The 14,097-nt window shown below is 35.7% G+C and overlaps 1 protein-coding gene across 1 annotated transcript in view; it reads left to right on the plus strand.

Moving 5' to 3' along the window:
- Positions 1-14,097, plus strand: part of DDX10 (DEAD-box helicase 10) — a 249,545-nt gene that overhangs the window by 131,680 nt on the left and 103,768 nt on the right. Inside the window, exons 14-15 of the mRNA XM_059930405.1 lie at positions 9,583-9,702; positions 12,539-12,700. Coding sequence (XP_059786388.1) covers positions 9,583-9,702; positions 12,539-12,700 — 282 coding nt within the window. The remainder of the gene's footprint in view (positions 1-9,582; positions 9,703-12,538; positions 12,701-14,097) is intronic.

A 14,097-nucleotide genomic window follows, 5' to 3' on the forward strand; every position in this document is an offset into this window, starting at 1 on the left:
TTTTTTAATCAGTGACATTGTGGAGTCCTGAGAAGAGCATGAGCTTCAGCGTTTGAGATTATAAAATTTGAGTTTGATGGGTCTGTGTTTAGAACTCCCTCTATCTCTTTTAGCAGGATAATTGTTAAACTTATTTTATTGTCAGTTTCATCACCTGTAAGATGCAGGAAATACCTCAAAAGGGAAGTTGTGAGGAGTAAATGAAATGTAAAACATCTAGCATGGTACCTGGCAGATGGCATCTCTAATTAGCTACTGTTCTATAAACTTCTCAAAGAAAAGTTTAGTGATCTTCTGATCTGCTGGTAAGTCCATCTGGATTGGCACTTGTCATGCATCAGAGCTTAGGACAAATTTCACAATATCATGGCATGGATTAAGGAATAGGCTTTATTGGGAACAGGTGACATTTTATGGGGAAAAGCCAGGATCAGCAAGAAGAAGGTAAGGCATGGGTTTCCCATCCTTTTATTATTCCACACAGAGGAATGCCAGAGGTTTGACAGTCTACTCAATATAAAGCATAGGTATTATTCTAGTGAAGGTATCCTGTCCTATATATTATTCTCTCTTACGTATTAGAATACGTGGTAGATCAACCTCATATGTGAATTGTCACACAGACTACTTGGGAATCAGACAGAATAGTGTGGATGCCTGCAGTCATCTAAGAAATTCATCTGTCCAGCATGTGGAGACCTGGGGCCCATGGGAAGTTGGGTTTGCCCTGCTAAGGGAAGAAGCTCTGGCTTTGTCTAAAGCTGAGTGAGGTCACACAGCCTCTCCTGCTGGGAGAAGGGGATGAAGGAGTGATTCCAGCTCACTGACTAGGCACCCAGAGTGACTCCTGACTGCATTTACAGACAGTTCTACTTCTTGCATCATACTTTATTGTCCAGAGTCAGTGAATCCATTTTCTCAACTAATAAGTGTCAAATGTGAAATATTATATGTTTGTTTATTTTTATGTTATTTAAGTAAGTTGATGTCAGAATAGGTAACAGAAGAATGCATTTCAGAGTCTTTGAATGAACGTTGCTCCCAACAAAAATTGGTCTTGATTTGACCAGTCTCAGCTCAGCTTCACAAATAATTATTAGTTTGTCCAGGCACAGTGTTAGGCACTTACTCTAGGAATTGAACAACGAGTAAGACAAAGTCCATATCCTCAGGGAGTTTGGTGTGGTGTCTAAGAGGAGTAAAATAGAAGTAGCAGAATTTCTTAAAAATAGAAGTAGAGTATAAGAAAAACCATGAAAGATAATCACCAGAAGACCGAGGGAAGAAAGTGAGAAAAGGTCTCAAAAGACAGCCAGTGTTGAATCTTAAACTTTCCTTTTGTGGGAGAATTTCAGGCATTTTTTAAAAAATTGAAGTATAGTTAATTTACGATGTTGTGTTAGTTTCTGGTGTACAGCAAAGTGATTCAGTTATACATATGCGTGTGTATATATATATTCTTTTTCATATTGTTTTCTGTTATGGTTTATTATGAGATGTTGAATACAGTTCTTTGTGCTATACAGTAGGACCTTATTGTTTATATATTTTATTTATAGTAGTTCATATCTGCTAATCCCAAACTCCTAATTTATCCCCCCCCTTCCCCTTTGGTAACCATAAAATTGTTTTCTATGTCTGTGAGTCTATTTCTGTTTTATAAATAAGTTCATTTGTATCTTTTTTTTTTTTTTAGATTCCACATATAAGTGATACTTGTCTTTCTCTGACTGACTTCACTTAGTATGATAACCTCTAGGTTCATCCATGTTGCTGCAAATGGCATTATTTCATTCTTTTCTATGGCTGAGTAGTATTCCATTGTGTTTATATATATGTGTGTGTGTATGGGTATATATATATATATATATATATATATATATATATATATATATATATATATATATATATACACACACATACCCATACACACACACAACGCCTTCTTTATCTGTTCATCCGTTAATGGACATTTAGGTTGCTTCCATGTCTTGGCTATTGTACGTAGTGCTGCAATGAACATTGCAGTGCATGTATCTTTTCAATTTATGTTTTTCTCCGGATATATGCCCAGGAGTGAGATTGCTGGATCATATGGTAACTCTATTTTAGTTTTTTAAGGAGCCTTCATACTATGCTCCATAGTGGCTGCACCAATTTACATTCCCACCAACAGTGTAGGAGGGTTCCCACTTCTCCACACCCTCTCCAGCATTTATTATTTGTAGACTTTTTGATGATGGCCATTCTGACCAGTGTAAGGTTGAATGTCTCATTGTAGTTTTGATTTGCATTTCTCTGATAATTAGCAATGTTGAGCATCTTTTCATGTGCCTTTTGGCCATCTGTATGTTTTCTTTGGAGAAATGTCTGTTTAGGTCTTATGTCCACTTTTCTGATTGGGTTGTTTGTGTTTTTGTTATTGAGTTGTATGAACTGTTTGTATATTTTGGAAATTAAGCCCTTGTCAGTTGCATTGTTTGCACATACTTTCTGCCAGTCCGTAGGTTGTCTTTTCATTTTGTTTATGGTTTCCTTTGCTGTGCATCAAGCATATTGATAGCTCCTACATTTTCTAGGTTGTGGATGGGACAGTAGGAAGAAGACTGATTTAAAAAAATAAAAAGTGTTGCTTGGCTGTGTAGCATAAGGAGTTTGGAGCTTAGCAAAAATTTCATTTTACTTCTTTGGGAAGTGTGGTTTACAGTAGTTTTTAGTAAGTGGTAGTCCAGAATATTACATTTTAGTGTTACAGATTTACTAATGAAATAACAGGGACTCATTCTAAGGTAGGAGAAAAATAAACAAGTGAGCAAGAATCTGTCAACACCTTTCAGTCACTGTCAAGCTTTTAAAAATGTTTAAGTGCTAAAGAGGGCAGATGGAAATTATATTAATCACTGCATGCTCGGCATGCAATTTACCAGGAAAAAAAAGCACATTGAGAGGCAGAATACTTTTTTCTAGATGTTATGCTTTTGAGAGATTTAAAAAAAATAGAGGTCAGATTTAGTCGTATATCTGGTCCTGCCATTAAAAAAAAAAAAAAAAGAAAAACACTTTTAAAATGCATTCCTTGAGAAATTCTTTGCGTTTTAAGGAAAACTGTTTGTTGTTGACCAGCTTTTGATTTCTATTTTATGGAGCGTTTGAATATTGTTTAGGAAAATTATGATTCTCAGAGGAAAGTGTGGTCTCTGAGATGTTTCTAAGATATTTTATTAGTTATACGTGGTATTAAGATAAGACCACAAACTAGGTTTTGGGGTGTTTTTTTTTGGTGATCAATATAGGTTTTATTTTTCTTGTTTTTAAGTATAATTGATTTACAATATTATATTAGTGTCAGGTGTACAACATAGTGATTCAGTATTTTTATATATCACGAAGTGGTCACCACAGTAAGTCTGGTTACCATCTGTCAAAATTAAAAAAAAAAGTTATTACAGTATTATTGGCTATATTCCCTATGCTGTACATTACATCCTGCAACTTATGTATCTTATAGCTGGAAGTTCTTACCTCTTAATTCCCTTTATGTTGCCCACCCCTCTACCCCAGGACTTAGAGTTCTAGCCCTAACCTTGCTGGTATTGTTGTGTGATCTTGAAAACCTCTTAACTTCTACATATACAGGTGCATGCAGTGTTATTTTTCTAGGTGATCTTGGCCTTTTCATCCTTCCAGGTTCTGTATTTAATAATGCCAGTATTTAAAAATCACCATTATATGGCTTTGCATACCACTATTTTATAAATGGTGTATTTTTAAGAATATCCAATTTTAAATGACTGGACATAATCCAAGCACATTTTGTTGACATGTGTACATGTAGGCTGGCCTTTGACCTTTCATTTGGTACTTTTTGCTTAGCTAACTTTTGTATACAACAGAAGGCAGAGCTTGGAAACTTGATTTATGTGTAGTTGTGAACATGGCTTGGACTGGACGTGGTAGTGATGTTTATTATTTCTCTCTCAGTTAAGATACATTCCCATTCATGTCTTGTGATTACTAGTGTTAACCAATTTAGAAAAATGGCAGACACTGGAACCGTGGAAGGTGGTAGAGAAGTAGACAGCTTAGTTGCTTTCCCCAAGAGAGTATACCTTAGTGTCATATTGTTTCTAGTAGTTTCATAAGTGCTGCCCCAAGTCTTTTAACTTAGTTTATTACCACCAGTAGCAGTGATTGCCTTGTCTTGGGAGTTTGGGAGGTTGGCATCAACATCTCTTAAATGTCTTAAAATGGCCTGTCAAAATTGGCTTAACTAACTAGGTACCAAGGCCAGTTTGAGTTTAGTATATATCTTTTTAAAAAAAAGAATCACAAATATTTCATAATAAATATTTTGTCATTGCTGCTTAATATATTGTAGTGCTCAGTAACCATTCTCATTACTTTATACATTGAAATTGCAGTTCACAGACTACAGTGAAATTAGTAGTGCATGGCCTTATTAACCATACAGAATAGAGAAGGAGAAAGATTAACATTTACTTATGGTTTGCTTCTTAATATAAGATGGACTTATTGTATATTAAGCTAGCTCCTTAATATACAAGGACTGATCTAACCTTAAAGTAAATGAGGAACTTTGTTGGGCTATGTAGGCTCTCATCTATATGATTTTGTGTTTAGAATAAACACACATTATTTATAAAATTTAAGAATTTGGAAGGATTTGTAGAATGGGTTATTTAGGCAATCTTTTAGATATAATTTATGAAGTGTCAATATCAAGTAATGAGACAAGTATCTCATACAAATAAATTCTATAACAGCTATGATTCTCATCAGAAAGGAGGTAGGGTTGGGGTCTTGTAATTTGAATAGAATATTCTTAGCAATGATCTTTTGGTTAAGATGCCAAAAGCATAGGCAACAAAAGCTGAAATAAGCAAAGGGACTACATCAAACTAAAAAGCTCTACACAGCAAAGGAAACAAGTTAAAAAGGCAATCTATAGAATGGGAGAAAATATTTACAGATGATGTATCTGATAAAGGGTTAATATCTTAGATATATAAGGAACTCATACAACTTAAAAACAAAAAACCAAATAATCATATTTTAAAATGGGCAAACAACCTGAATAGACTTTTTTCCAAAGAGGATATACAAATAGGCAATAAGTACATGAAAATGTGCTCAACATCACTCATAATCAGAGAAGTTTAGATAGCTTTAAAATAGATTGTCAAATAGTACATCCTTATTTTATACTGTAAAATTAAAATTTGTGAATCATTGTAGTTCAGCAAATATAGAATGATTAAGGATTAAGTTTACATGGCAGGCAGTTATGCTTTTTTTAGAAAAAAGTAATAAACAAGTTCTAGTAGGGTTTGGTTATTTAGGCAGCAGAAATATCTGAAGTTAAGTACATTTGGACTTTGGGGCAATAGTGTTTATAAATGTTACAAAAGGCCCTTATCTTTAGCATGAGGGCATAATAGGTATCCTCTAAGGTTCCCACCAGGATTGATAGTTCTTTATTTTGTTGGTTTTCTTCACTTTTAGATACAATTTCTATTATAAACTATTAATTATTCAGTGACACACATGGAGCTACTTTAGGGAAAGATAAAAATCTGATTTCTTTGGAGTATCTTTCCCTTTAATTTTAACTTTCATCTCCTTATGGTTTTGTTTTTCATCGTTTTGCAATAATACTTTTATCCTCTATGATATCTAGTAATGTTTATACTAAGGTAGGTTTTTTTCATTGATTGTATTTTGAATCTTCTTGTAGCCAATATTAACTAACGTGGCCCTTTTGATAGGAACTGTTATTGTGTTTGTAACTGTTCTCGTTGTTCTTTTATCTTCCAAGTTATTCATGGCAACCTGCTACAGCTGTCACTATCGAGAATGACTTGATGCTTTGTCAGCTTTGTATTTTATGACAGTTTTCCTCTTGGCATTTTATTTTAAAGTATAGCATACATGTTGTGGAAGAAGTGCAAATAGAAATGAAAATTGCATTTTGATGTTTTATGTCTTGTCAGGAAATCTTTCATTATACTTTGTGACTGCTGCAAATTTCATTCTTGTACCAATAATATAAAGGCTTATAGTCAAAATATAACTCTTGCCTAGCAATAGGTATAATTTATATTCTTTTGTGACAATGTATGGAAATGTAAAGTATTAATGAGTACTTTCCCCCTTGTTCAAGAGCCAGTGTTGAAACTTTTAAGAAAAGTAAGACCTGCATTTTAAGGAGTTAAATTCATTTTTAAAAAGTCTTTTAGTTGGAAAAGTATTAAGTATGGCACAAACCTAGAAAACCCAGAAAATTTTATTATTTAAAAAAATTAATTTTATAAAAATTAAAAATATATGCCTGGCAAAAGCCAAAAACAAAGCAAAACAAAAGAATATTACCCTGTATGGCAGAAGTATAAACATAAATGATGAAGTAAGAGAAAATATTGAAGCATCTTTAATCAATGAAGAAATTTCACAAATTAATAAATGAAATTCCAGGAATTCATTAAAAATGCTGGCAAAGAACATATACAGTGCACTGAAAAATAAATGCCTTTGCAGAGATGTTCTGCTATGTTTAAAATACAAATGCAAATTAAAACTTCCCTGAGATATTATTTTTTCACCTAGTTGACTGGTAAACATAAAGCCTAATATTATATTGGGTGGGCCAAAAAGTTTGTCTGGGTTTTTCCCTAAGATCTTACAGAACTTTTTGTCCAAACCAATACTTTGTTTGAATAGATAAGGAGAAGCAGTTACTCTCAGATTTTTGATTGGGTTATAAATTTGTATAACTTCTCTGGAAATATCTTTCAAAATTTAAATACACATAGTCTTTGACCAAGTGCTTTAAGTTTTAGAAATGTATCCTAGATAGATAAATACACATGTATATGAAGGTGTAAATACAAGACTGTTCATTGCAGGGAGGGCTCTTTTAGTAACTTGTTGCTCTTCATATGTACCTCAATGTGGGTAGAATGTCTCTGGAAGGGTACAGAAAAAGCTAGTAGCAGTGCTTGCTTCTTGGGGCATAAACTGAGATAGCTGGAGAGGACATAAATGCAGCTTTTTTTTTTTTTTTTTTAGAATAATTCTTTATTTTTATTTATTTATTTTTGGCTGTGTTGGGTCTTCATTTCTGTGTGAGGGCTTTCTCTAGTTGTGGCAAGCGGGGGCCACTCTTCATCGCGGTGCGCAGGCCTCTCACTATCGTGGCCTCTCTTGTTGCGGAGCACAGGCTCCAGATGCACAGGCTCAGTAGTTGTGGCTCACGGGCCCAGTTGCTCCGCGGCATGTGGGATCTTCCCAGACCAGGGCTCGAACCTGTGTCCCCTGCATTGGCAGGCAGATTCTCAACCACTGCGCCACCAAGGAAGCCCATAAATGCAGCTTTTTAACTGAATATCCTTTACAGAATAAATAAGCATGTGTTACCTGCTAAAATTAGTATTCAAAAGAATGACACTGAACTAAAACTTTCTTATAAGCCATATGTGAAATACGCCATCAGTGGACACACAGAAGGTATTTGTTCATCACCAGTGTGTCAGTAATGCAGCAGTGTTCGGGTGTTTGCTACTCCATTCAAACATCTGTCTCTCAAGAGGAAGTTTTCTTTGACTTCCTCTCCTCACTCTAGACTAGCTAGGGCAGGCACCCTATTAAAGATTTATTCATCCTCTGTATTTTGTCTGAGCACTTACTACATCTGTGATTAAATAGTTAATGTTTAATGTTTTTTTCCCCCATTGTTAGAGTTAGGTTCATTGAGGGTCTTTCACTGTTGGGGCAGTATGTACTATGATAACTTGTGTTTTGATAACAGTGCATATTTGAATGAGTGAGGATTAATTCTAGAGTATCAGAGCAAAGCCACAGCCTATTAGGAAATTACAATAAACATGTCTTCTCACCCATGTTGACATTTCTGTTCCTTCTTTCAGTGGCTTCCCTAAACAATTCCCTGAACAAACAATTTAACCTTTTTTTTGTGGGGAGGAGGGGGAGATCACAGATCCCTTTTAGAAACCATGATAATCATAAAACTGCGGAGATGCAAATACCCCCAAATTTTGTTACATAATTTCAGTAGTATCATGGATTTCCCTAAAGCTCTTGATGTTGTAGACCCACATCACTCCAAGGTTTCACTCTGCAGGATTGATTCTTCTGACTGACTATTATTTTATTCTGACAGTTTTTGGTGTCTTTGCTTTTTTGACCGTTTCTCTTGTTCCTAGGACTGGGCTTTTGTATTTTATTACAGTAAATTTCAAGCATACAGAAAAGTTGAAAAACTGTACTTTGGATACCAAAATATCCATCACTCCTATTCTATAATTAACTTTTTGCCATATCTCCTTTCTCATGTAATTTCCCATCAATCCATTCATTATCCTTTTTTTATTTAATGCATTTCTGAGTAAGTTGTTAACATCATTACCCTTTCTTCCATGTACTTCAGCTTGCCTGGCATTAACTTAAAGTTCAGTATTGTTTACAAGATTCTTCTTTGAGGTAGAAATTTATATACAGTGAAATGCACCAATTTTAAGTGTAACATTTGATGAATTTTGACAAGCGTATACGCGTGTGTAACTCAAACTCCTATTGAGATGTAGACCGTTATCATCACCCCCAGAAAGTTTGCTCCTGTTGCTCCTCAGTATTTTTTGTGCTTTATTTAAGTGATAACTTACTCCTGTTTAATTGTTATTTTTACATCATGATGATTCTCTCAGATTTGCACTGTTTGATCAGCATTGTCTCTATCATAAGCTGAGGGTTGGTGACAGAGTATCAGCCAACCCAGGATCCTTAAGAATCAGCCTAGACATAAAACCAAGAAGATCCAGTAGGAGTCAGTAACATAGTCTCCAACCTGGTGGTTGTGTTGGTGGTGTTTGCAGGGTAAAAGAGGGGTAGGAGGAATGACTGGGTGGGAGGAAGTCTTATTAGTGCCCTGTGTTCACAGGGTACACTACAGGGAGAAATTTATTTTGGTTGACAAACTTCCTGTTCAAGAACTCTTACTCGATCTCAGCTTTGAACACAACTTAGTTATCATAGGATGTTTTCCAGTATTCATATAGTGAATTACTGTAATGGGAGGAAGATTGTTGAGTCACAATGTATTGGAGTCATTTTGCTTTCCAGGGAAACATTTTCCTAGTCTAAAATTTTAAGTGTGTGCTTGGAAGTTAGAGCTGTTTTTAAAATGTGCTGTTTTTAGCTGGAAGATAGCTTACTTTATCTTACATGTCCATTTTATCACATTATCATGTAGTTTCTGATGCTTTAACATTATCGGGATAGCACAGTTTTAGTAACAGAAGAAATTTAAGGTTATTTACGTCTCACATTCACATTCAAACTTAAACCCCTTTAGCATTGGGGGGGGTCATTAGTTAATAAGTCTAATAATTTTATTTCTGGACAGCAGTTTTGGTGCTTCTCATTAGCCAAGGAGCAATAAACACGCTCTGTTTTGGAAAGTGTATTGCCAGTGTTAAATTGTTAATATAAAATTGTAAATATAAAATTTACCTAATCATCTGTGTTTTTTTGTGTATTCTCACACAGAAGAAAGAACCTTGTAAATCCAGTGTGGAGAAAAAAGTGACCAAGGTTGCAGAAGCAAAAAAAGTAATGAAGAGAAATTTTAAAGTAAATAAGAAAATAACATTTACTGATGAAGGAGAGGTAAGATTCTGTAAATGCTTCATTTCTGAGGTACATTCCAAGTATTAGAAAGAGTTTGACTCTCCTGCTGACTTTGCCATTCTTTAATAAGAAAAATAATGTTTTTCTAAAGCACTTGGGCAATTCCTTTCATTGTTACTGTAGGTAATTGGTCAGCTCTGCATCTGTAGGCAAGAATGACTTTCTGACAATAAGCTGGGTTACTTTCTAGTAATAACAACAGAGTTGGTTTTGAACTTTACAAATCCTGTTTTTATAGATAAGACTTTCATGTCATGGGGTCCATCTGTTAACATGCTCTATGGGAACATGCTCAAGGATAGTAACACAAGTACTGGCCACAGCTTCTTTTGCTTGACTCTGGAAAGCCTCTGCTCTGTGGTTCCTCAATTTTAGATGCCATATTGGCATGTTTTTTACTTACTGGCCTGCTGTGGGAAGGAATTCCCTGCTTTAAAATAACCTCGGACATATAGGTGCCTGGTTTTCATTTCACCATTACCTGATCTCAGTGTAAATACATCCCAATAGAGTAGGAAAGGGGTTACCACTCACAGATTGCTCATGAAAGATCACTCTATTAGATAATAATATCTTCATTTTTAAAGAGGAAACATATCTAGAATGTCAAGTGACTCACCTAAGGAGTGATGGCTAGAGTCAGTGGTCATAGCAGGATCTTCTGAATATTGTCTCTGTTTCACTCTCACCAACCTACAGGTTTCCCCATTCATTCTGATATAGCACTCAGCACCCAATGCCCACCATGATCTCATTTCCCTTGCCCTATGTTTATTTTTTCTTCATAGCACTTATTATGAGACTTTACATTCTGTATTTATTTGGTGGTTGTCCATTTCTTCCATTCCAGTAGGATGAGGGAAGGTATTTCTATTTCACTGGGTTGAGAAAAGCTACATGAGGGAAGGTATTTGTTGGCTATGTTTACTACTCTTTCCTCTGCACTTAGAATAGTGCCTAACAAATAGTAAGCCTGCAGAAAAAGTCTGTTCTAATACCCCAGTAAAATAACAGAGCTTTTTATACTGACTATAATGTATCACATCAGATAGTTCATCATTATTAATAAAAATGCTTCCTGCATAGTCTGTATTCAGTGGAGTGTGTTTCCTTTTAATTCTGAAGTTAACAAAGATTTGCACATTACTTTGGGGAAGAGGGCTTTGTTTTAGAAGCCCAAATTTGCACTAGTAATATGGAGTAAAATGGTGTATAAACCATACGAAAACTAACAAAATAGAATGTAATTCAGCGTGTTGAAGTTGCAGAGGAAGCCTATATAATTGGAAAATACGAATCTTTGTGAAATTACTGAGAAGAGGTCAGCACCTGAGAAACAGGCTAGACCAGAAAATAGTTGTAGTATTACATCAATGCTCACTGTAAAAGATTAGTGCTGTTAGCATAATGAGGTTCCTTACTGTGCTACTAAATTTAACTGTATGTATTCTACCCATTAGCTTCAAGTTGAGTGTTAATCCTTAACTGTAAAATGTTTCAATGTAAACTTATTGCTGATAGGAGCTCTGTGTGGCTGGCAGCCGCTGCACTGAAACTTCTGATCTAAAACTCTGAAAGAAATGCTACCATTTGTTCAGCCCACAGAGGGATGAATTTTTTTCACTCTGATAGAAAAAGGAGTGAAGAGTCAGAGCAGTGGATGCGTTCTTACTGTCACAGCGCATCCCTTTCACTGCTTCCTCAGTGCCGGTGACTGCTAGCATGGCTACTCATGCATTTGTGACCCTTGTTCGTTGCTTCAAGCTGCAACTCTGTCGGAATCTCATCTTGGAGAATGTGGTGGCGACAGGAGTGAGAGGAGGCACTAATACCTGTGATGTGTGTGCCTGCAACTTCCATTTGCCTGCCGTTTAATTAGCAGTCTTCCAGAAACTGTGGCAGCTGCTTAAGTCCTCCTGGCAACCAGTTATTAGGCAAAACAAGAAAATTGTTTTTGTCTAAACTGTCTAGAATTTTACTGTGTTAGGCCCGGAAGATTATTAAGTCAGACAACCCTTATTTTTCAGGTAATGACACAGATGTCCAGAGATTAAGTAATTCATTCAGGATTATGCACTGGGCTAGTGAAAAAGCCAGGACATTCAGACAGATCTCCTGACTCCCAGATCAGTGCTCTGACTTCTTTGTCACCTTGTTCCTAACATAAAAAGTTTGTGTAAAATTGGGTAGATCTGAGCAGGCTTGTGAAACCCAAACTAACTTTCTCCTTTACGCTTAAGTTAGTTATTTCAGTTTGTATGTGCGGTATCAGCTGATATGTGATTCCTCAGTCAATTTTGAGCATCTCATGTGTGCCAGATAATGTGTTGGGTTCTGAGGACCCATGAATAAGGCATATGGCTGCCCTCAAGGAGATTAGTGATTAATTTACAGGAAAGTAAAACAACCCAGTGTGGTGAGAGAGGTGTTACAGGAGGTACACCAAGGTGCCATGGCAGTGGCGGGGCTGCACTCTGGCCAGCCTGGGTACTGCCCTGTGCGGGTCATTTGAAGCTGAGTTGGTGGAGTACAGCATACTAAGAACACTGAAATGATGTTGAAGCAACTACCTTCTCCTCCAAATTATTTAATGAAAATTTCCTTTAATCCTGCTCTCATGAGTTATGGCAGCATTACTTTGTCCTGACTGGGAAAGTCTTTTCTGTGACTTGCTCACTTTTATTATAAAGCTTGTTAGAAAGTTTAAGAAATGTAGGTTGTAAGGCAGAAAGTATGTATCATTATGCAAAGGAAAGTGGTGTTCTGTTACTATTCCTTGTCTCCTGCCGCATACTCACCTTTTTCCTCTCTGCAGTTGGTTCAGCAGTGGCCACAAGTGCAGAAGTCTGTCTCCAAGGATACTGAGGAAGAGGACGATGCTGGTGGTATTGACTTAGATAAAGCAAAGGAAAGGCTTGAAGAAGAGGACAAATTTGACAAAGAAGAATATAGGAAGAAAATTAAGGCAAAGCATCGGGTAAGCTTTCCATCTTGAATTAATACTGAGTGAAATTTAATATGTCCTAAATATATGTATATGTTCATTAGATATTCTTTGGTAACCAAGTTACTTTATTGTTTTCTTTAACCTTATTTTTCTGTGGCTACTTTGTTGTTTTCTCTAGTCCTTCTTTTCCCTTCTGCTGGTGGAGTCTTTGTATATTAACTAATTTCTGGGAATGTCACCTAAATCTGCTTTTGGTTGAGGTGACCCAAATTATAGTGATTTTTTTTTTCAAATAAAGTTTTAATTTGGAGATAACTGTAGTTGCACATGTAGTAGTTAGAAGTAACAGAGAGAGATCCTGTGTGCTCCGTTTCTATAACTTTGTCATTTCAGGAATGTTATATAGATGAAACTGTGTAGTATGTAGCCTTTTAAGATTGGGTTTTTTCACTCAACACTCCATTCTTTCTGTTACTGAGTAGTGTTCCGTGGTGTGGATGAAGCACAGTTTGTTTCACGTTTCACCCATTTGAGCAACATAAGTGTTGTTTCCAGTTTCGACTTAATAGTTAAATTTCTTTCCATAAGCGATTACTTGGTAATAGATATTAGATTAAATTTACTATATTAAGAAAAAAAATAAGGAAACCTTGTGAGAGGGAGTGCTTCCACTTAGGCATATGCCCTATTGGCCTTAAACTTGGCAGTTTTCAATTATCATTGAAACAGAAAGGGTTACTCCATTCTGGTCACTCATGATATTACTGTCCTTTCACACTACTTAAAAGTGGACATTTCACTGGATAAATGAATCAGTTAATGAACTAAAGCAGATTTACATTTTTTAAGAAGTTTCTGCAGCATGCCCTTGAGACAATGAATGATCTCAGGGTAACACAGTATCATATGCAAGAATCACTGCTATAATGTTGGGCTGGCCAAAAAGTTCGTTCCAGTTTTTCCATAAGATGTTACAGAAGAACCAGAACAAACTCTTTGGCCAACCCAATATTAAGTTCTGTACCAAAAAAATTTTAAGCCTTTGGATGTGGACATTATTAACTGTATCCTGAGGAGGGTTCTCATAGTTTTTGACTCCTGTTTGACCTTGTTACTATTTAATAACCCAGTAAACTTTTTTTTTAATAGAGCAGCAATTCTCATTTCTTTAAGACTTGATACAGCTTCCCAGTAGCATTTAATAAATAAGAAAACGTAGATATTGAAGATAGCTTTCAAGGATGGAAACGAATGGTGGGAAAAACGTTCCAGAAATATGGAGAACAAATGAACCTGAAATATACTGGTTACAGTTTTTGGGTATTTATGTTATTGAGAGAACTAAACATCTCCTGTATTGCTGCTTTTAGTACAGTACTTTAAATGGAAATTTGGTGTTAATAATTTGTTACTAAAATTTTTTTTAA

The sequence above is a fragment of the Balaenoptera ricei genome, chromosome 8 (genome assembly GCF_028023285.1).
Source record: "Balaenoptera ricei isolate mBalRic1 chromosome 8, mBalRic1.hap2, whole genome shotgun sequence".
Classification (NCBI taxonomy): domain Eukaryota; kingdom Metazoa; phylum Chordata; class Mammalia; order Artiodactyla; family Balaenopteridae; genus Balaenoptera; species Balaenoptera ricei.